This window comes from Dasypus novemcinctus, chromosome 27 (assembly GCF_030445035.2).
Source record: "Dasypus novemcinctus isolate mDasNov1 chromosome 27, mDasNov1.1.hap2, whole genome shotgun sequence".
NCBI lineage: Eukaryota > Metazoa > Chordata > Mammalia > Cingulata > Dasypodidae > Dasypus > Dasypus novemcinctus.
This window is the reverse complement of record NC_080699.1, coordinates 26,345,362-26,368,040: the sequence shown is the minus strand read 5'-3', so window position 1 is coordinate 26,368,040 and position 22,679 is coordinate 26,345,362. Positions and strand designations below refer to the sequence as shown.

The 22,679-nt window shown below is 50.3% G+C and overlaps 1 protein-coding gene across 1 annotated transcript in view; it reads right to left on the bottom strand.

The window, feature by feature from the left end:
* The window catches only part of POU2F3 (POU class 2 homeobox 3), a 75,708-nt gene that overhangs the window by 28,923 nt on the left and 24,106 nt on the right, over nt 1–22,679 (bottom strand). Inside the window, exon 3 of the mRNA XM_023589111.3 lies at nt 15,786–15,820. Coding sequence (XP_023444879.1) covers nt 15,786–15,820 — 35 coding nt within the window. The remainder of the gene's footprint in view (nt 1–15,785; nt 15,821–22,679) is intronic.

Genomic DNA, 22,679 nt, shown 5'->3' with positions numbered 1-22,679 from the left:
ATTAATTTTAAGTTAGGAAAAAATTAAGGTTCAAAATAGTAAGTGCTCAAAGGTTTCACATATCATAAGTTTCCAAGGTGTTTTATAACCACTAAAGTTAGTTGTAGAGTTTCCCCTTCAGCCTGGTGAAAGTAAGTATGTGTGTGTATATGTAATTCTTTTTTTTTTAAGATTTATTTATTTATTTCTCTCCCCTCCCCTCCTGCCCTGGTTGTCTGTTCTCTGTGTCTATTTGCTGCGTGTTCTTCTTTGTCCACTTCTGTTGTGGTCAGCGGCACAGGAATCTGTGTTTCTTTTTGTTGCATCATCTTGTTGTGTCAGCTTTCTGTGTGTGCGGCGCCATTCCTGGGCAGGCTGCACTTTCTTTCGCGCTGGGCGGCTCTCCTTATGGAGCACACTCCTTGCGCATGGGGCTCCCCTACGCGGGGGACACCCCTGCGTGGCACGGCACTCCTTACTCACATCAGCACTGCGCGTGGGCCAGCTCCACACAGGTCAAGGAGGCCCAGGGTTTGAACCGCGGACCTCCCATGTGGTAAACGGACGCCCTAACCACTGGGTTAAGTCTGCTTCCCTGTATGTAATTCTTAAAAAAAAAAAAAAAAGTAATAGCTGGAAATCCATTGCCCTCTCTCACCACATCTTCAGTCACTGTTCCTGGCAAGCAACACAGGCATTGTGGCCTCAACATTTTCATGATGTTTTATAGTTTACAAAGTACTTTTTTTTTTTTTTAAGATTTATTTATCTCTCCCCTCCTCCCTCTTCCCCACCCGTTGTCTGCTCTCTGTGTCCATTTGCTGTGTGTTCTTCTGTGTCTGCTTGCACTCTTTTCAGGTGGCACCAGGAATCAGTATCTCTTTATGTTGCATCTTCTTGCTGCGTCAGCTCTCTATGTGTGCGGTGCCACTCCTGGATGGGCTATGCTTTTTTCGCGTGGGGTGGCTCTCCTTGTGGAGTGCACTTCTTGTGTGTGGGGCTCCCATATGCAGGGGACAGCCCTGTGTGGCATGGCACTCCTTGCGCGCATCAGCACTGCGTGTGGGCCAGCTCACCACACGGGCCAGGAGGCCCTGGGTTTGAACCCTGGACCTCCTATACGGTAGGTGGATGCTCTATCAGTTGAGCCACATCCACTTCCCTACAAAACACATTCGACACACCATTTTCATTGATTTTCATGATATTCTATTGAGGCTGAAAAAGCAGGTAATTTTTTTCCCCCATTTGAAGGTGGAGGAAACCAAGATTCAGGAAAGGTAAGAGATTTACCTAAGGTCACAGCCTGGCTGGCCAGGGAGCTGTGACTTGAACTCAAGTCATTGGCTTAAAATTCCGTATCTCTTCCTTTCCTGGGATTCTCTGAGGAAGCCTTCCAAGCAAGCGGCTTTTCAAAGTCATTGAAATCCATTCCTTGAAGCTCAGCCTATTATTTCACTTTTGGATATTTATTGGTTTCATTTTGACTAAAGATGTTGCGAAGTATATACCTTCCTACTCTCCCTTAAAGAGGACCTGAAAGATAATTTAGCCAATGACTTGGAGTCATAATTTTGAACTCCTTTAAAAAACAATCATGCCCCAGGGATATTGAAATGTTCAGTCATTCAACTAGTTGCTCTTTCTTTTCTTTTTTGTGCAACTTTGCTTTTTTCCAGGTTTTTTTGCCTCCTTCCTCACCACCAGATTTTTATCCGCTACTGTTGGTATGCCTGCTTCTGGCAGCCGCCAATTCCACCACTAACTTGCACTTTTTATTTGCCAAGCGCTGGGAAATCCAGATCGTTAAGCTTGTTACAACTGTTTCTGAAACAAAAACTTAAGGCACTGAGAAAAGCACCTGGCTTGATGGGCTCATCTTGCTTCCTTCTTGTTCTCAGCTGGGACCAAAATAGATGAGTCTTCTGGCCATGCCGCAGCTCTGTGCAGCTCTTTTAACATTGGGCTTGTCCTTTGCTTTTTACTGAGTGCTCGTCTATCCTGTTACCCTTATTATTAGCTTGGGACGGGACTCCAGGTGCGAAAGACAGTTTAAGAAAAATTCTCTAAGGCTGGGGAGGAGTTACCAACCTTCTCTCCAACAGGCTGAGCGAACTTGGGCCAAGGGATTCTAACAGCATATTTAATTCCCCTACTTATAAATAATCTTTGTACTATATCCAGGTCTCAAAGGCCAGGGTTAAATGTCTGTAAAACCCAGTCCACCAAAATGTATTCACCAAATGCAATGAATGTGTCACAATGAAAAAAAAAATTACGATGGATGAAGCTCTACCCCATAAATTAAATTGTTTTCTAAAAAAAAAAAACCCAGTCCAGGAAAGATTTTCTGATTTTTGCCAACAAAACGTTATGAAGACAATGATTTTGCACACTCGTTACCCGGGGTCCCTATCTTTCTTATTACGGTTTTAGCACTTGCTTATTAAACATATGGGAGATGAGTGAAGAAATGCTTTCAACAATGCTAAAATCTAGGAAACTAGGTCTCAGAGAAGTCAAGTGATTTCCCAAAGGCTATCCTCCTAGGAAGTGGCACAGATGGCATTTGAACCTGGGTCCAAAATCAACACCTTTTCGGCCAGATCACACTGATTTAAGAAGTCAGGTGAAACAAGGCTCATTTACTTTTGTATCAGGTTCCTGGAATGGAGCATCAGGTGATGCTGTCACTGCAGTACCTCTGTAGGGACGTAGGGATGTATGTGTGTCTGTCCCTGAAGTCAGAATGGGGTCCTGTGGGCTGAGGGCAGGGCTGATTAATGGGTCACAGTCATCCAGGGAAGTCTCCAGGGCATGCCACAGGACTTTGCTCTTGGTCCAGTCTTGCCAAGAATGTTAGCCATAACCTGGACGAAGATGTAGCATGCACACTTACTACATCTCTGTACAGGGAGCAGTGTTAGCTAGGACCTTGCACAAAGACGTCCATATTTTTTCAAAAACTTGAAACTATGAGATAAAACTTAACAGGAACAAATGAAAAAAACCCTTCCCTTAAAATACAAAAATTTACTGCCCAAGTTGAGGGAACCATTTATATTTAAAAAGACTTGAAAGGTGTTAATGGATTCTAAGAGCCAGTTGACAATGTGATAAAATTAACCTTTAAAAACCTGTAGGATAGACTGCCTAACAGAGGTAGAAATATCCAGGGGAGTCTTCCCTACTTGCCCACGTAAGTTCCACGAGGGCAGGCCTCGCTTCTGTCTTGTTTGTGGCTGACACAACTGGATTAAAGCACAATAACTAAATAGTACTTGCTCAATAAAAATGTGATGTATGAGTAAATGAATGAATGCCCTAACCCCTCCACTGCACCCTCCCCCCAGCCTCTAGACCGGCCAGACCGCATCTGAGTATTGAGTGTTATACAGCTGTAGATGTTATACTTGAAGAGAATGGTTAGCAGAACAAAGCATATGCATATAGAGGCATCAGAGGCACAAACAAGGTCAAGGAGTTCATCATAGTATTGTAAAAGCAAAAAATTAAGAGCAACCAAATGTCCATCAGGAGGGGAATAGAAAAACAAAGCTACCTTAAAACAGTGGGATATTGTAGTGGTCATTAACAAGAATTATGTAATTTTATATGTACTACCATGAAAGAATCTATAAAGTCCTACTGTTAAATTTTAAAAGGATATTTCAGAAGAATGTGTGCAGTATAATATAGGCATACATATACACGTGGATATATATACGCATACATATATATGTGTAGATATTTTTAAACCCCTACAAAAATGTATACACTTCCATTTGTACCCATATCCATGTAGGCTCAGAGAAAAAGTCTTTTAGATGTATACATACCATGCTGGTAATGGGAGTTACTTCTGGGAAGAGAACTGAGACTGAATGGGGATCAACAGTCTTCCCCTTTGTCTCTGGTACTAAATTTTTGACAAGAAAATAGTCTCATATGTGTGTAATTATTTTAAGAAAGGCAATCAGAAATATGGTATGTGGAGGGAAGCAGATGTGGCTCAACTGCTAGAGCGTCCGCCTCCCATATAGGAGGTCCAGGGTTCAAACCCAGGGCCTCCTGGCCCATGTGGTAAGCTGGCCCACAAGGAGTGCCGTGCCATGCAGAGGTGTCCCCCGTGTAGGGGAGCCCCATGTGCAAGGAGAGCACCCTGCAAGGGGAGCCACCCCACACAGAAAAAGCACAGCCCGCCCAGGAGTGGCGCTGCATGCGAGGAGAGCTGACGCAGCAAGATGACGCAACAAAAAAGAGACACAGATTCCCTGTGCCACTGGCAAGAATGCAAGCAGACACGGAAGAACACACAGCAAATGGACACAGAGAGCAGACAACTGGGGGGCAGGAACAGGGAGAAGGGAAAAGAGGGAAAAAAAATGGTATGTGGAATAGTTTACAGAATTCAGGCTCTTTACCTAGGAGAGAAGATTTGGGGCTGATGGGGTTTCTTCAGCACTACAGGGCTGTCAGGGAAAGGGGTGGAAAGGGAGCCCCTGGAGCTGAGGCAGGGAGGGGTCAGCCACGGGGGTGCCAGCCACGGGAAGCTCAAGCAGGTCTAATGGGAAGGTCAAGTGGGCCTAACAGTTCAACCTGCTGCACGCTGAGGGGGCTGCATTCTAGTGAGTTCCGCATCCCTGGAGGAGTTTTGGAGAGACATGGAGCCATCTGATAGGGATGTCAGCAGGAGGATTTGTGCGCTAGGAGATAGGTCAGCCTGGAATCCCTGTTTCCCAGGCTTTTGAAGTTCATGACCAGTAATCTTTTTTTTTTTTCGGAGTTCAGATGGGTTTAAATATTAATTTTTACCAAATAAGAAACTTAATGTAACTAATATCATCTGCTTTGACCATTTCATAAAATTAATATTTTAACACCAAAAAGTGCAGAATCTCAGATTTGTAAAACTGAATGTATTTAGCCTCACAAAAATCCACTACCATTGCCTTCATTTATTTTGACTTCACGACAGCCAGTGAAAACTTAGTCATAAGACTTTCTGTGGTTAATAAATAGATGTATAAATACACAGACTAAAAAGGAGGAAGAAAGAACCCTTCGTACAGAACAAAAGTGTTCTTAGGTGCACGGCTGGGAACCGCTAGCATAGATGACCTAAAATCCTTTCCGACCAAGAGTCTGTGTGTCTATTGCTCGCCACAGGGTTAGATGGTCAACCCGAGTTGGTCTCCACCGTTTATAAAAAATTAAGCCCCCGTGACCTCAGGTGTTGTGGGCGTATCCCAGCCACCTGGTTCCATTAGGATGGTCAGGAGAGGGCGGTCCCAGGAGAGCCTCTCAGCCTCTCTCTCAATTCCTTGGGGGCCTTTCTAGAGGAGCCTCATCTGGCTTGGGGTCCAGAGCTCTGTTCTGAACGACCGACCTCAAAGAGCTTGGAAAACTGGGTCAGGCAGGGTCCTGCACACTGACCCCTGGGTCGCTCGGGGCCAGGCCCAGCCCTCGGCCACCCCTGAGTAAGCAGCTGAAGTGCCCCAGCAGGCCCAGTCCCCTGGAAAAGGTTCACCAGACCTAAGTGGATGGCGCCCCCTCCACGCTCGCTCTGCATGAAGCCAACACACTCACGCTCCTGGAAAAAGGGGAGTCTGTGGACCACGGGCTGGGAGACCAGATGGCTGGGAGGGGAGCAGCGTGATAAGTGGGAGGCCCTGGAAAAGAGAAGGGCGGGGAGTCCCCCGGGGGCAGTGGACAGAGGGACAGATCCATTACAGCCACCCCGTGCATCCATTTACTCCACACTTGTTGAACACCTACTCTGTGCCAGGCACTGTTTTACTCTAATAAATAAGATACAGGCCCTTTCCTCAAGTACTTCACTGCTGGTGCGTAAGACAGAAACGCACACAAGGAAGGTACAGTAACGGGGGCTCAGCTTGCAGGGTGCAGCGGGTGGAGGGGTGGTCCTAGAAGGCTCCCTGGAGAAGAAGACCTGCGAGTTGAGTTTGGAAAGAGGATTAGGAGCTTGAGAGGGCGATGCTGAGCCAGGATGGGGCGGGGGCTGGAGGAAACAGAGTCAAGAGGCGCGTGTAGTCCTGTCCCCTTTGTCTTCAGGACCCGCCCGCGTGCCACAGGGAATTCTCTGCTTCTTACAAGGACCCTGACCATACTTGGAAGTTAGGGCCTGGGAAATGAGGGGAGGGAAGGGCTACAAATGGGCTCCACTGGGCCCCTGGACACGACGCAGCGCAGAAGTAGATTCTGGTGATGGGGCAAAAGGTACGCCACACCACGGAGGGGGCTGGACTCCCCAGGCGCAATGCCCTCAGGCCGGCCGAGCAGGAGGGGCGCAGCCTCCACGAGCGAGTGGGGCACTTGCCGAGTTGCCAGATCCGGGGCCAAGTTAGGCTCCCCAGGTCCTGCTTGCCTTACAACAGCCAAGTGTGCTTCCGGCCTGGGCACCTGGGCGACGCCAGGACCTGGGGGAGAGCCCGATGGCCGGAGCTGTTGTCCACTGTGCAGCCAGCCAGGCCACTGTGAGGGGCAGCACAGACCCCCAGGAAGGAAGCTGACTCTGGATCTGGGGACACCAGCAGGGCCCAGCCCGCTAGGCAGGCTCGCCTTAGGGCAGCTTCACTGCTTCCCCTCCCAGGCAGTGCAGGGTTAATATGGCTCCTTTTAACCCTTTCCATCCAGGAGGCTCTTGCCCTAGAGTCCAAGTTCAGCCACACCCTGGAAGGTCCCAGCCCAGAGTAGGGGGGGCGGCATATCAGCACCCCACCACTGGCCCGTGCAGGAATCCCAATTGCCCCCAGAGACTTGGCGTCTAAATCTTTCCAGGCCTCAGTTTACCAGCTATACCAGTGGCCTACAGAATCCACTTCTAAGCCCTCAGATGAGCCCACCCACGTGGATGGCCTGGGCTAAGCTGAAGACACGCCTCGTTTGGATGACATAAATTCTTTGAGATGTCATCTTGGGGGAAAAGGTAAGATGAACTCTAACCCCCTTGTGCAAACCTTAGAGATGATGTTTGGCTCTAACTGACCATAAAAAGACAGTCTTGGCTCTCTGAAAAGATGTGGCCTCACATTCCTTTCAGTAGCAGGCTCTCGTGGTGAAGGAAAAATGAGATTTCGTTTATAAAACCAATTTGTGCACATTTCAGGTGCACCTTTTCAGTACAGGGAGGCCCTCTTGTGTTTCCCTGGCCCAGCCTGAGCCTGCTGGGTTTTTCTTATTTTTGCTCTTGTAATGGGCTGAGTTTCAGGTACGGGGCACAGGTAAAGAACACTCGGAGGAAGACCAGCAGTTGGGAGAAACCTAACACTGGGGAAAGGGGTAGAGTCTCCTGAGGGGTACCAGAGAGCAAGAGGCAAAGTGGAGCCAGGCTGATGTGAAATGGGGTAGCCGGAAGCACAGGGTCGGGACAATGGCTCTCACAGCAGTAAGTAATGTTTATTGAGCACTTACTATATTCCAGACACTCCGCACACAAGGCTTCATTCAATCCTCCTAACAACACTGGAAGATAGAAACTATCGTTGCCCATTGTCCCCGCTTCCCACTCGTCATTGTACAGAGGCAGAACCTGAGGCTTGGAGAGGGTGAGCGACCAGGGACACGGTTCCCGTGGGTAAAGCTGAGGTTCAAACCCAAGTCCCTGTGATGCCAGAGCCAGACCTTGGGCCACCCCGTCCTCTGCAGGCTGGGAGCAGGGCAGCCCTACAGCAATCCAAGTCTGTGGGAGACAATGTCAAAAGATGCCAGCCCAGGGGAGGGATTGTGGAGAAAGAAAAGCAAAACAGGATGTGAACTAAGTATCCCCAAGGATTGGCAGCAAAGGGGACTTTGGTGGCCACGCAGGGGAGAGGAGGAGCAGTCTCGATGCTTGATCTGAACACAAGCACAGGGGTTGGGGTGGGGGGCCACTGGGCCAATGTGTGCGGCCGTGATTAGGGGACCCAGCTGAGTCTGGAGACTGAGCACAGCGCCTGTTAGCGAGTAGGCACTGAATAGAGGTGGACTGAAGTCCCAGCTCTGCCACTTAATTGCAATGCATATTACCACTCTGAGCCTCGGTTACCTTCTTTGTCAAAATGATAATACTAATACCCACGTCACACAGTTATTGGGGGGGATACCCATTCGCTTGAGTTGTCAAGCAGAGAGGACGGTGAGATGTGACCTGATGTCAGGTGGGGAACTGTGCAGGTGCACTGACGCAGCTGAGCCCCAAGGGCTGCTTCTGAAACCACCTGCAGGGAGCACTGGGGGAAGGAACGTTCTAGTGGGGAAAAATTGCTTCTTTTCAGTGGAAGCCATGATTCTGGGTGGGGCAGATTCTCCCGGTTACTAGAGCTGCCTTCACCCGCCCAAGAGAAGGCCAAGTCCCATCCCCTGCCTGCAGGCACCCACGCCTGCAAACACAGCTCCCCTCCCTGCACCCTTCTCACGCACAGGTCCAGGGGAACCCTCTTTGGGTGGGAACCCTCCTCCACGCCCCCCTTCACCTGGCAGCCTTCCCCGAGCCTATAGATACTATATCTGCCACCCCAGCTGGCAAGCACCAGCCTGAGGGGGCTGCAGAGTCCATATGAGCAAGAGGGCCCGGAAATGTGGGAAAATGCTGTGCAAATGTCACACGAGAGGTTCTGGGTCCAACCAGGTCATGTCGCATGTGCAGGGGCTTTTTCGCTCCTGCCTCTCTCAGAGGCAGCCTGGCCGGGTGGTGGAAAGTCAGACAGGTCTGTCTGACACCTGGGCCCCACCTTGGGCAAGTTACTTAATCTCCCTGAGCTGTGGTTTCCCCCACTGGATAATGGGAACAATAAAGCTCACCTCCGCCAGCTGTTGTAAAGACTAAGGAATAGCAAAGGAGATCTAGCCTATGTAAGGTCCCTGGCACAATCCCATCAACCTCGTTTTGAATCCTGGCTCTAAGCAAGTCACTTGGCCTCTCTGAGCCTCGGTTTCCTCCTCCTGCAAAATGGAAAGAACAAAATCTGCTGCTCTGGGGTGTTGCAAGGTTTAAATGAGGCACTGCATGCAAAGCATTCAGTCCAGTGTCCTTATAAACTACGGGCTTGAGAAGCAGTATTAGCTTTCCCTCTTGGGTAAATTCAGCATTCTTGTCAAGACCCCCTGCTCCAAAGAGATTTCCCCATGGGAGGGGAAGGGCTGGATTGACATTTCATCTCACGAATGTCCGCATCAACCAAAGGCAGTGCCCTGAAATTCCAAAGAAAGCACACTTTTTCATCCCTGCAAAATCTGGGAACGGATCCTGACACCTTCCTCTCCCTCCTTGCATCCTCACTGCTTTCTGCCCCACCAGAGGCCAAGACAAGAATCCATCTCCAGGCCCCGTCCAGAACACGTCCGCTGGCCCCTGCCAGGGCTACGAGCCTGAGTGAGCTGGCCCCCCCACCCGCTGCCCAGAGGAGGCTTTCCACTGGTGTCTGGGGCTGACCCCCAGCTGAACGAGGGAAGGACTCTGGGGGACCCAGACAGCTGCTTCCTTTCCACGTGCTCCTCTCTGACCTGCTCTCCACGAGGCTTGGTCCACCCAGCACTGGGGCTGCCCATGGGCCACAAACAGGAAACAGGCCAAAGAGCCTCTGGTCAAAGAGCCTGGCTGGCAAAGGACAAATTCCCATCTCTCCAGAAGCAAAGGCACTTATGGCCTGTTTCTCCACCCAAGCCGGGAAGGGTGGTGACGCTTGGATAGGGAGGTGATGGATCCCAGGGGAAAAATGACCTTTCTGGTAGCATCACCAGCCCATGTAACCGAAGCAAGCCAGTGCAGCGGCCACACAGGGAGAGGAGAGGAAGAATTATGGCTTCTCATTCATCAGAAAATCAAAGGAGCGAATATTGATTGATTGCCGTGTGCCAAGGCTATTCTGATATCTCAGCTAAATAATGCGAATCCTTACAACCTCCCTAGGAAGTACGTACCATTATTGTTCTCACCTTCAGATGAAGATCCGAGGCCCAGTTAACCAGTACAGGCAATCTGGTTGAACCGCTCCAGCGCCTCCCTTCCTCCCACGACAAGCAGGGCAGGGGGGTATTGACAGCTGTGGAATCTGGAGGCGGGCAGGCCTGATGGTGTGACCGTGGGAAAGGTTTTAAACCTCCAGTGCCTCGGTTTCCTCATCTATAGGATGGGAATCATAACAACTACCTCCCAGGGTTGCTACAAGCCTTAAATGAAATAGTGCAGCACAAAGCGTTCTGCCCTCAGGGCCTGACACACAAGTAAGGTTCCATAAACTACATTATTATGAAATTCTCTTGACTACAACGGGGTCACGACTTTGGAGAAGGGAATAATTTAATCTAACCAATTGTGTCCTGCCCAGTCCGATTGGCTTGTTTACACTTCCTTGTTCAGACACCTCGTAGGAACTTTTCACACCTTTTAGGACCTTTTCACACCTGACTCCCTCATCAGCCTGTAAGTTCCCTGAGAGCAGAGGCTGGGGCACGGCTTCTGGGGCGCCTCCATTTTCCATTGCCTTGTGCAGCTGTGTGGAAGGAAGGCCTGCAGCTAGAAAAACGGCTCCCAATTGAAGCGAGGTATCTCCTTGGTGCATCTAGGTCAGCTGTCCTGCCGGGGGTGAGACCTACCCTGGGGGACGTTTTGTGAAATCCCCTGTGTGTGGAGGTTGCTGGGAGGGGGGGGTGGTGGGACTCGATTTGCATTTACTGGCAGGTGACACAAAAGACATTCCCAAACAGAAGAGACTTGTTCAAGATCCCTGTGGCTTCCACGAAGCTTTCCACTGCCCCACCAGCCATTTGCGTAACCTGCCTGTGGCCAAGGCCCCAGGGCCATTTTTAAGCCGGTGTATTTTTGCCCGCTTTCAATACATACAGACTTTCCAGGGATACCATTTCTCTGTGTAAATCGAGGAAAGATGATCTTTTGTTTGGAAGTTTACCAAGAGTTGTTTAACATTTGAGAAAATCAGGCCCTTTGAGCCGCCAATATAGCCTATCAATATGAGTCTGTATTTATGCCTCTCACATCCACCCAGGTGTCAGTATCCTACTAGCTCATTGAATCTTCTTGGGGAACGTGCCAAGCAGTCGCTTGCTGAAATACACATGGTTTTATTATGAATGACTCTTCTTTCTCCTTTTTATTCAAATGAGAATATTTTATTGATTTTCATTAATATTTTCTGTAAGTCTCATTTTAGGATATTAAAGGGGCTTCACAGGGCCTTTGTTGCAGGGACCATTAGGTCGGATAAGGCTGAGAACCACACATTCAGAAGGAAGTGGGTGGGTGTGGCTTCACCCTCTTGGACCCTCTTTGCAGACCAGCCTGTCGGCAAGGCGGGTGCTTTGGGTCTGCTCGCGGCCAGCTCTCCCTGTGACCAGTGGGTGTGTTTAACTGTAGAGAGAGGTTTGGAAATCCCACTGTGGCCATCCATCAAAGCCACGTCTCCAATACAGTTCTATCTGGCAGGCTCCTGTACCTATTTTTCAATTGCTTTGGTACCTTGGAGGGGGAAAAAAGAGGGGTGTTATGTATCGACACCCTCACACCCAGCCCCTCCTCCTCTGGCTAAGCAAAAGGAGGTTGGCTGGCTCCTCTTCTCTCTTAGCCTGCCCCCCTCCCCCAGGCCTGTCTCCACCCCTTTGCCCTAAAGTACAGAACCAGAAGCTAAATCCTGACACCCTCAGTAAAAGCTTGCAGCAGAGGGGACCCACCCTCACGACACCAAGAGTCTTGCCAAGCTTCCTTCTCCTTGTCCAAGCCTTTCGTGGGAGATCTCAGAATCCCCCTCCTGCACCCACCACCCAGAGGCTCCTTTCTCCTGCTGAGCTCGCGGAGCCTCATGGGACATTATTTCTAGCCCCAGGGACCACATGTTACTCCTCTCTGACTCCTCAAAACCAGAGCAGTCCAGGTCCACGGAACTCAAGGGCCAAACGCGCCATCTCCCTCCCCTGCTCTCTCAAGGGAAGGGATTGCTCCGGGAATCTTGCTCCAAGCTCAGAGAATGCCCCTGGCAGTGCTGGGGGCAAGGGGGATGGGGCGGGGGGCGGGCAGGCTCACCCTGCTGTCACCCACAGACCCTCCCCTGCCAGCTTGAGAGCCTGGTTGCACCTGCCCTCCCAGGCCTCCCTGGAGAAGCCTCTTGCCATTCTGTATCCTGGGAATTCAGCGGACCTGGGTGCTCCCAGCACCTTGCATGGAGACTGGTGGTCAGCGGATGTTGGTTGACTCCCCAGACGCCCTTGCTGTGAAGAGCGAGGACATGGCTGTCGCTGCAGCGGCAGCGGGCTGTCCTCTCTGCGGGGGGCTTTCTCGCCGTCCTTCTCTGCAGTCGACACCCCCTGCTTTTCCCTCGTGGGCCACTTAAGACACCTTCTCTTCTATGAGCTTCTCAGGCAAAGTCCCAGAGCACCGCACTCCTTCCCAGGGGAATTTACCGTATGGTATTGTAATCCCTCCTTACAAACGACCCCCTCTACCGAGCACGCAGGAGGGGCCAAACTGCAAGGACGAGCGAGAGCCTCACACCCAGCTTGCTGGGTCCTTCGCCCCTGCCCCTAAAGTGTGATGACTTCTTTTCACTGAATCACACAAGATCACAAAGGCTGGAAAGATCCTCCCCGACCCTCTGCAGCTCAGGTAAAGAAATGAAAACTCTTCCCTATTTCTCTTCAAATAAACAAAAAAAAAAAAGAAAGGAGACTGGAAGTCAAAGAGGACAACAAACCAAGTCAGAATAAGGAATGAGAAAAATGATAGAACCGTGGGCCACTGACTGTCAGGAAGCTGAGAGAGCATCGTGCCAAACCTCTTTCTCTTAGTCATGGGGAAACTGAGGCCAGGAAGGAGAAGAGGTTGGTTGAAGGACAGCAACTGGCAGAAACGGCATGAGACCCCAGGCCTTCTGGCTCGCCATTCGGGGGTCTGCTCTTACCCTGTCGCCCCTCACTTTAGTCTTATCTGCCCTGGGGACTGAGGGGTGGCTCTCATTTTGGGTCTCTTGTCCTTTCCATAATTACCCCCAAACAGGCTTGGTTTTCCTTCCTGGGACCAGGGAGTTAACAGCCTCCACATGGAAACTTCCCGATGAGCCAACTGGCTAATGCGACTTCAGCTCTGCATTTCCCCAGCCTCTGGCCGCAAGTCCCACTGGCACCAGCCGACCTGGGGCCATCCAACTGGAGCTTCTCGAGGCGGCATCAGTCAGCGCTGCCCGACGCTCTTCCTTCCCTCCCCTCTTCCTTCCCTCCCCTCTCTCTATCTCCCGCTTCCTTCCAGTTAGTCACTGTGAGGTCATGCTCAGCCTCTGGCACCCAGGCCTCTCCCTAAGGATGGTGTGTGTGTACAGGGCAGGGGGGAGTTGAGAGACCACAGAAAAGGAAGAGGAGGGGGAGGATGCAACCAAGGCATCATGGGGAAAATGGCTCTGGAGTCAAAGGGACATGGGTTCAAATCCCAGCTCTGCCACTTGACCAACTGTGCAACCTTGGACAAGCTAATGTGTCAAATCCTGTGCAGAAGAAGCAGGGCCGCCTGGGGGGCCATTTCCTCATCTCAAAATGGGGCTAGTAACGCTTAGGTCACTGGTTTTTAGCAGGAATTAGGGCGAATGTTGGTTTCCTCCCCTGGCTGTGAGACGTGAGGACGACAGTCTGGGAAGTTCTGGGGGTGAGCATGTGTGTGTGAGGAGTCAGCAAATGAGGCCCTGGGAGGGGAAGGGCCTTAGAGAGGCCGCAGGGGTCCTCGTCGCGCTGCGCTGAGAGCGGGCAGTAGGCCCCAGCTGCGGTGTGCGAGGGAGAGACCCGGCCGAGCGCCTCTTCCGTCCAAATTCCCCTCTTTACAGGGAAGATCCGTCATGTCTGTTCTTGTCGGGAATGAGAAATCCCCAAACCCTTCCAGGGCAGGGAGGGAACAACCCACACTGAGGCTCCTCCAAGGGAAACAGGCCCGGGTGAGGCCCACGTGGCAGAAGCCAGAAGCCCCTCCCCGAAATGGGGGGCACCCGCGCCCCAAAACACATCCCGAGGGTCGGGACCTCCCTGCAGGGTACCCGGGACCAGAGGGGCTGCCAGCGGCCGGGCCCTGCCACGAGGCTTTCTCAAGACAACACCCCCCACCCCGGGTCATCACGGCCCCTGCCCCCTGGGCTGTCGCCCCGCCTTGGAGGGGGGCGGGCCAGGACCCTGAGTCCCCTACACGGTGCCCTGGCCCCTGACCCCAAGCTCTCCTTGGGGACCGTGGAATCCTTGGGCTCTCCTCCTGCCCTCGAGGCAAAGCCAGCCCCGACTGTCCCTTATTTAAAGACCGTGAGTGAGACGCTGATTCCGCAGCCTCTTCATCCTTGATGGCTGTTCCAGGCATTAAAAACCTCATTGGCTGGAAGTCCTTCCTCACAGCTAACCTAGAGCTCGCTTTTATTGAGGCCGATCTCAGTTTTAGGCTGTTGAGAAGGAGGGAGAGGGAGGCCTCCACGAGCTGAGCTAATGTCCCAGCTTCTCTGGTGGACAAACTAGCAAAGGCGCTTGCCGAAGGGCTTAGGAATCTAGAGTATGCCTCTCTCTGAGTGTGAGAGTACAGCCAGAGTTTGAGCTTTTAGGAAACGTAAAGAGTGACTTCAAATTGCTCCCCAGATAAAGAAGATGGAGAACAAAGGGTCTGTGTTTGATCTCCATTCCAGCCCCAGGCTCCATCTAAACTGGACTCTATCAGAGCAGGAAGGAGCTCTAGGAATTACCAATGCACCCCTCCTGGGACTGTCCTCGCTTCCCCCTTGCTGGCTCTCTCTCTACCCCACTCTTCTCTGCCTGACAAACTCCTACTCACCTTTCAGAGTCAGACTCAAATACCACCTCCTCCAGGAAGCCTGACCTGCACTGCCATTCATAATGAACTGTTCCCATTTCTGTCTGAGGCCAGGCTTTTTACACACCTCTTGTAAAGCACAAACGAGGCTTGTGATAATATTTGCTTAAGGGTGTGTGTCTCTTTCTCCTACTAGACTATGAGTTCCTCCAGGACGGGGTTATACAGCAAGTTAGCGGCAGAAACAGAGGCGGAACCAGCTTTCCTGACTGCACCTGATTCTACCCGCACTGTTGCTTACTGCTTGTCTACAGCTTAGATTTCTCCTCCCCAAAACTATCTCATTCCCCCCACCTGCTTCTGACACAGGACCCTGTCCTGCCCGCCACCCCTGTCTTCCCATCAGCCTCTACCGTCTAGGAGAAAGTCTTCACCCCCTGCGCTTGCCACGCTTCTCTGTACACCTCCACATCCCTCCATCCTCCCAATCTCTCCAGCTCCACCCTCCCGGAGCCTTCCCTGACTAAACCCAACTTGGTTTCTTCAAAAGCACCCTGCACCTGTCTACCTTGCGCCACTGCGCCTGCGGACCGGCTCGTCCGAGAGTCCTTTGGGCTGCTTCTCCTTTGGCGTCCCCTAGCTGCTCCCTTCAAGCCCAGAGTTCCCTGAGGAAACCCAGGCACTTCCCCACAGGGCTCCATGAATTCCACGCAAACAGACTCACCTAGAAGCCACCTAGGCTAAGCTTGGACAGGCAGGGAGCTGTTATTATAGGTTCCTCGACCACCTCTGGCCTGCGGTTTGTGTGTCAGCGCTCTTTGGAGGGGTTACATTGACTCATGGGTTGGGGTGGGTGTGGGAGTTAGACTCGGGGTCCTTGGAAGGCCCCTTCCAAACATGAAGACGAGGAGTCTAGGAATAAACATCCCCAAGCTTCACTTCCCCTCTGTATTCCCCACCCTTGGCATACAATAGGTGACCCCCAAAATGTATGGAATAAAGATTTTCTTCTGAACCAAGTCCTTACCTGCCTGTTGAAGTCTAGACCATTTCGATCATTTCCTGCAAGAGATGAAAAAGAAAATATTAATTGCTAGCAAGATTGGAAGAAGCTGGCGGTTAAAGAAGAAATTGGAAGGAGCGTGTCTTTATTTTTCAAAAGAACACCCCCTCCTCTGTGGCTGGGGTCCTCCTGGCTTATCCTGTTTCCTGGCAAGGTCTTTGGAAAGTCTCCTCCAGGAAGGTGGATCACCAGGGAAAGAGTGGCTCAGGAGGGGAGACCAACCTTGCCAAGGTCACACAGTGACTCAGAATCAAGTGGGACGTGAACTTGCCATGCCGGAATGTTCTGCTGCGTCCTTTTGTTCCCATGCTTCCTGCCCTTGGATAACAGCTGTTCTGTCCCTTTCTTGGTTGAGCAAGGACAGACAGACATGGGCCATAAAGGTGGTACTCTAAGGAAGAAGTCTTCCCATGACCCCTCCTCCAGGTAGGATGGCATCTAAACCATGGCAGGCAGACTGGTGTCTGTCCTGTGGCATTTTTCCTAATTTTTATTTCTTGTTTTGCTCATCTTTTTCCTTTTTAGATAAAGGGTGTGTTGAAAACTTTTTGCTTCAAGTAAAGTATAAAGTAGCAGAAAAATACTGCTAATAAGTAGCCATAATTAATATTTTTGTATACTTTTATGGTCTTTTTAAAAAACCGTTTATTGTTGTAACTTATATACAACTTAAAATTTCCCACGTTAACCACTTTCAGGTGTACCATTCAGTGGTATTAATTAGATTTACAATACTGTGCTATCACGACCAATATCCATTACCCCAACTTTGTTATCATTTTAAACAGAAACCTGCACCCCTTAGGCAATAACTTCTCATTCCCTCCCAATCCCACCAGCCCCTGGTGACCTATAATCTGCTCTCTCAGTGAAAATTGTTGTTTCTTTCATATAAATGAGAGTGTACAATATTTGTCCTTTTGTATATGGCTTATTTCACTCAGCATATGGCTGCCTTCAAGGCTCACCCATGTTGTTACATGAATCAGATCTTCATTTCTTTTTATGGCTAAATACTATTCCATTGTACGGCTAGGCCACATTTTATTTATCCCTTCATCTACCGATGGACACCTGAGTTGCTTCCACCTTTTGGCTATTGTGAATAATGCTGCTATAAACATCAGTACAAATACCTGTTGGGGTCCCTGCTTTCTGTTCTTTAGGGTATATCAAGAAGTGGAATTGCTGGGTCATACGGTAATTCTATTTTCAACTTTCTGAGGAATCACCAAACTCATTTACACAGTGATTGCCCCATTTTACATTCGCAAAGGCAAGATACCACGATTTCTATTTCTCTATATCTTTGCCAACACGTACTGTTTTTAAAATAACAGCCATCCTAAAGGGTATGAAGTAATATTCATTGTGCTCATGGTTTCTTTTTTTTTTTTTGTCTTTATTTTTTTAAATATTACATTCAAAAAATATGAGATCCCCATATACCCCCCCACCCCTCTCCCCGCACTCCTCCCCCCATAGCAACAATCTCCTCCATCATCACGAGGCATTCATTGCATTTGGTGAATACATCTCTTCTCTGAGCACCGCTGCACCTCATCGTCAATGGTCCACATCATAGCCCTCACTCTCCCACATTCCATCCAGTGGGCCATGGGAGGACATACAATGTCCTGCAATTGTCCCTGGAGCACCACCCAGGACAACTCCTAGTCCGGAAAACGCCTCCACATCTCATCTCTTCCTCCCATTCCCCACACCCAGCAGCCACCATGGCCACTTTTTCCACACCAATGCCACATTGTCTTCAATTACTAATCACAATAGTTCATGAATAGAATATCAGTAAGTCCACTCTAATCCATATTCTCATGGTTTCTTTTAATGCTTGTTTTTCCTTGTTGATACATGCTACTCTATCTAAAATTTTACCCTGCTTTTTCCAGGGAGTAGCATAAATATTTCTCCTATGCTGTTAAGAGCTCTTTGTAGACATTATTTTTGTTTGTTTATTTGTTTTTAGGCAGTATGAGGGATTGAATCTGGGACCTTGTACATGGGAAGCAGGTGCTCAACCAATGAGCAACATCTACTCCTGAATGTCGTTTTTAATGGGTACTTAATATTCTATTATATGGGTATACCACGATTTGCTTAAACATATTCCTATTACTGGGATTCCATTCTTTGTTAAATAAACTTTCTGATCAATATAGCTCTCCAGGGCAGGAGCCTCCACACAAACTTCTTTGGGCCCCGTGGATTATTGGCTCTATAATGGCACAGAAAATAGCTATTTATTAAATACTATACACTCAGAGCCTATGCTTAGGAGACAAAATGCACTGAATAAATGAATGAATGAGAAAGTAATGAGGGAAGCAGCTGTGGCTCAATTGATTGGGGTCCCGCCTACCATATGGGAGGCCCTGGGTTCATGTCCCAGGGCCTCCTTGTGAAGGCAAACTGGCCTGCACCCCATGGAAAGCTGACGACCCACACCCCACAGAGAGCTGACGCAGCAAGATGGTGCAACAAAGGGAGACAAGCAGACACAGAAGAACACACAGCGAATGGACACAGAGAGCAGACAGCAAGCAAGCTGCAAGGGGGGGAAATAAATAATAAATAATAAATCTTAAAAAGAAAAGTAATGAGTGAATATAATTCTGAACTCATAATCAGAGAAACAATTCTGCTTTTCATTGGATCCGTATCGGCTTGGAATAAAGTCCAAGTGTCTTAGCACAACACGCCATCCCCTACCCGGCCTGGCTCTGCCTGCCTTCCTGCTGCGCCTCCTGGTGCTCCAGCCCCACGGAATGCTCACTGACTCCCCACATGCCATGCCTGCCAGGTTTCCCTGCTCATGCACTGTCTCCTCTCAGAGTTCCTGCCTCTCCCCTCCAGTGTCCGGGAGCCCTCCTGCTCGCCACATGCCACTTGTCATGTCCCTTTCATTGTCTGTATCTCTCTCTTCCACTAGCCGTGGGCTCCTCAACAGCAGGGACGGTGGCATCCACTTTTGTGTCCTGGGTGCCCACCACTGTTCCTAGCTCAAGAGCTGGCTGCTAAGTGAATGACCGGGCTCGAAGGCAATCCTCTGGAGCCTGTACTCGAGCCCCTTTTTCCTTTGCTCTGCTCTAAATGAAGATGAGGAAACGTGGTCCTTTCCCGCAGGGCTTTGTGGCATCTCTGAGAGCCCCTAGGCCAGCAAGAAGAGAGAACAAGTGGATGCAGGGGCTCTGGGATCCTGAGAACAAGGAAGGAGGGGGACATGAAGTGACCTCTGGACAGGAGCCTGCTCTGGAGAGAGCTAGAGGTGATGTAAAGAATCTGCAAGGGTTGCTGCAGGTGGGGAGTCCCTTCAGGGGTATCAACTTAGAGGTAAAATTGCTTTCATCATTTAAAAAAACTGCTTTCATGGTGTCGTAAAGTTAGTCTAATAAGGAGTAGTTTTGAACGATTCAGCAAAGGAGCAGTTTCATTCATTCAACAGACATTTGCATTCTCTGTTCCGGGCACTTGGAGGATAGCAATGGAGAAGAGAGACTGAATCCTGGCCCCAGGGAGCTTCTTTCCTAGCTGAGGAGATGTAAAGAGGAGATGAAGGCCACCTCGATTAGGGTTCCAGTCGGAGAGACCGTGGAGAACGTGAGCACGTGGTAGGTAAGCGCGGCAGAGGTTGCTCGGGAGCACGTGGTTGAGGGAAGGCCTGGCAGGGGAGGTGACAGTCACATCAAATGGACTCGGCGCCCAGACTTGGCAGGGCCTGGGAGAAGATCACTCCAGACAGGGGCCCGCAGAGGCCCAGGAAGAGAGGAGAGTGAGGGAGGGGAGCATGGGTGGGGGCACCTAGGGGTGAGACGCTGTCTCAAAGGCTTCAGCTTTCACTCCAAGGAAGACGGAAAGTGATTGAGTGGTTTAAGCCAAGTAATATGGCCTGACGTGCCTTTTTTTTTTTTTTAAGATTTCTTTTTTATTTATTTCTCTCCCCTTCCCCGCCCCCAAGTTGTTTCCTCTCTGTGTCCATTTGCTGTGTATTCTTCTGTGTCCACTTGTATTCTTGTCAGCGGGGAATCTGTGCCTCTTTTTTGTTGCGTCATCTTGCTGCGTCAGCTCTTCGTGTGTGCGGCGCCACTCCTGAGCAGGCTGCACTTTTTTTGCTGTGCGGCAATCCTTATGGGGCGCACTCCTTGCACATGGGGCTCCCCTATGCGGGGGATGCCCCTGCGTGGCACAGCACTCCCTGAGCACATCAGCACTGCACGTGGGCCAGCTCCACACGGGTCAGGAGGCCCTGGGTTTGAACCCTGTACCTCCCATGTGGTAGGCGGATGCTCTATCAGTTGAGCCACATCAGCTTCCCTGACGTGTGTTTTTAAGACCTGCAGTGGCCAATTGTAGGGGTCACAGGGGAGGAATGGCCAGCAGGAGTGCAATGGGCCCAGCAGAATGGCGGTGGAGGAGGTGGGAAGAAGAGGCTGGGATTTATAGCTGACAGGACTGGCTGATGGGAAGTAGGCGAGGTGCAAGGAAAAAAGAGGAAATCTGGGGGGATTCCAAGGGTTTGGGCTTTCTCAGGAGGGAGTGACAGAGTCACTGGGGGAGGGGAGACTTCAAGGAGGAACAGGCTGGTGGCAGGATATCAAAAGCTATGTTTGAGGTGCCAATGAAATATCCAAGTAGAGGTGGAGAAATGACTTTGGACCCAGGAGGGGAGTCAGGTCAGGAAGTAGAAATTGGGGTGTTATCAGCTTAAACATGGTATTTAACGTCAGAGGACTCGGTAAGATTATAAAGAAAGGGAGTCCAGAAAGAGAAGGAAAAAGGGCCAATGTTGGGATGATAGCGAGGAGCTAGCAAAGGGGGCTGAGAAAGAGTGGGCGCTCGGTAGGAGCAAAACCAGGCAGGGAGGGACAATTTCAAAATGTCATCACTTTTGATTTCTATGAATGCTGTTACAGTGTTGGTGGTGAGAAAAAGCTGAGCAAGCAGAATTCAGAGATTATTTTTAAAACTCGCCAGCCAACAAAACAAAAAATTTCTCCTGCCCACACGTTTTTCCATGGTCCTTCTCAAGAGGCCTTGAGGGTGCACCTGCTGCGCTCCAGCCTGCTGGCGGAGTTTCCCTTCCCACCACGTCCTTTCTTACCTGCACTCGTCTCTCTCGCTGATTTACCTTGACTCCCTGGGCTCACTGAACGGCTGGACCTGGGGTGCTGGGGCCAGGAGAGGAGAGTGCAGGCTGGCACTTAGTAAGAGCTCAGTTCCCCAAAGCTATTCTTACCCTGATTCCACGGCTAAGCCACTGAGGGTATTTTCTGGAGATGCTGCTTCCATCAGGGCTCCCAGCCCATGAGAAGGAGCTCTGAGAATCCAGGGGTGCCAGGCTGAGGCAGGGTGATGTCGTCTACTAGAGGCATTGAGTTCATTTCTGATGACACTGTTGATTTTCTCTCCAGATCTCAGCCTCGTTTTACTGCCACACTGGTTCCTGTTTCCTTCCCATGGTCCATTGGACCTGCTCCACCTGGCGCCTCTCCCCACTCAGCCTACAGGAAAGTCCTGGGAGTTGGTGCCTGGGAATTCCTGGTGATCTGGATCACTGGGGCTCTGTCACTGCCCTAATGCTCCAGATTGAGAGGTGACTGGCAAGCCATTCCCAGGACTTGTCTTAAATACCAGTCCACAATCACCAGAAAATTCTTTTCTTCCCTTTGAAGATCCTATGTGGAGAAGCACTGGGCATACCTGGAAAGAATGCTGTCTTGAGACGGAGACTGGGGTCTAAACCCTCCCCCGTCACTTTCAAACTGTGTGATCTCAAGACAGTACCTCCTGAGCATCAGGCTCCTCGATGGTAAAATGAAGTCACAATTCCCATTCCATTTACTTCCCAGGGATGCCCTAAGCCTCAAGTGAGATAAAGCTGGTGACCTTGCCTCGTAAATTAGGAAACACTGCACAGTGGCGGAGCTGGGCTTCTGTAGAATAATGAAAAACTTGGCTGGTCTTTGTCCTCAGTTCTGGGGGAAGGAAATTGAGAGTCTACGGGACTTCCTGCCATAGGAGAGTCTTTTGTTTTTCATGGTGGATCACCCAGGACCACACCTGGTAGTTCACCTGCTAATGAGATGACAGGGAAGGGCCAGCTGTACCTGCAGGGGCTGACCCCATCACAGAGGCCAACCAGGTAATTAGGGGGACACAGTTTTGAGCCCATCATGTGTTACATCAGCACTACCTCCTCGACCTTTGGGAGGGAACTGGGCTGCAGATTAAGCTCAGCCACCTGGACATTGATTCCATCAACTATGCCTACTTAATGAGACCCTGTGTAGACTTGGAACCCTTGAAGCCACACGTCCATGACTGAGAAAATCCATGGCTGCTGTGCCCCGAGGGTGATGTGTTCTAGGACTCCACGTGGAGGGTACATGGGAGCTTGAGTCTGAGACCTTCCCAGGCCTTATCCTATGTGTCTCTTCTTTTGGTTGCCTCTTATTTGTATCCTTTCACTTTAGTAAAGCTGTAATCCTAAATATGGCACCATCAAGGAGTTCTGTGAGTCATTCTAGTGAATTACTGAACCCGAGGGGGTGGTGGGGAGCCTGGATTTGTAGCCAGTTGGTCAGAAGTGCGGGCGGCCTTGGGGAGGGTTGCCCTTACCCTGTGGGGCCTGACTTAGCTCTGGGTTGAGCCAGAACTGACTTGACCGAGTGACTCGGCAGGCTCTGCATTTGCCAGTTGGAGTTTCTGATGCCAAAACAGTTGGTGTCAGAAGCTGTTGTGGAAGTTGCAGGTAGCTATAAAAGGTTTCTGATAATCTTTACAGCTCCAGATTTCCCGGGCCATTCCCCAAACAGGCTGAGCCTGACCCTATTTTAGGGA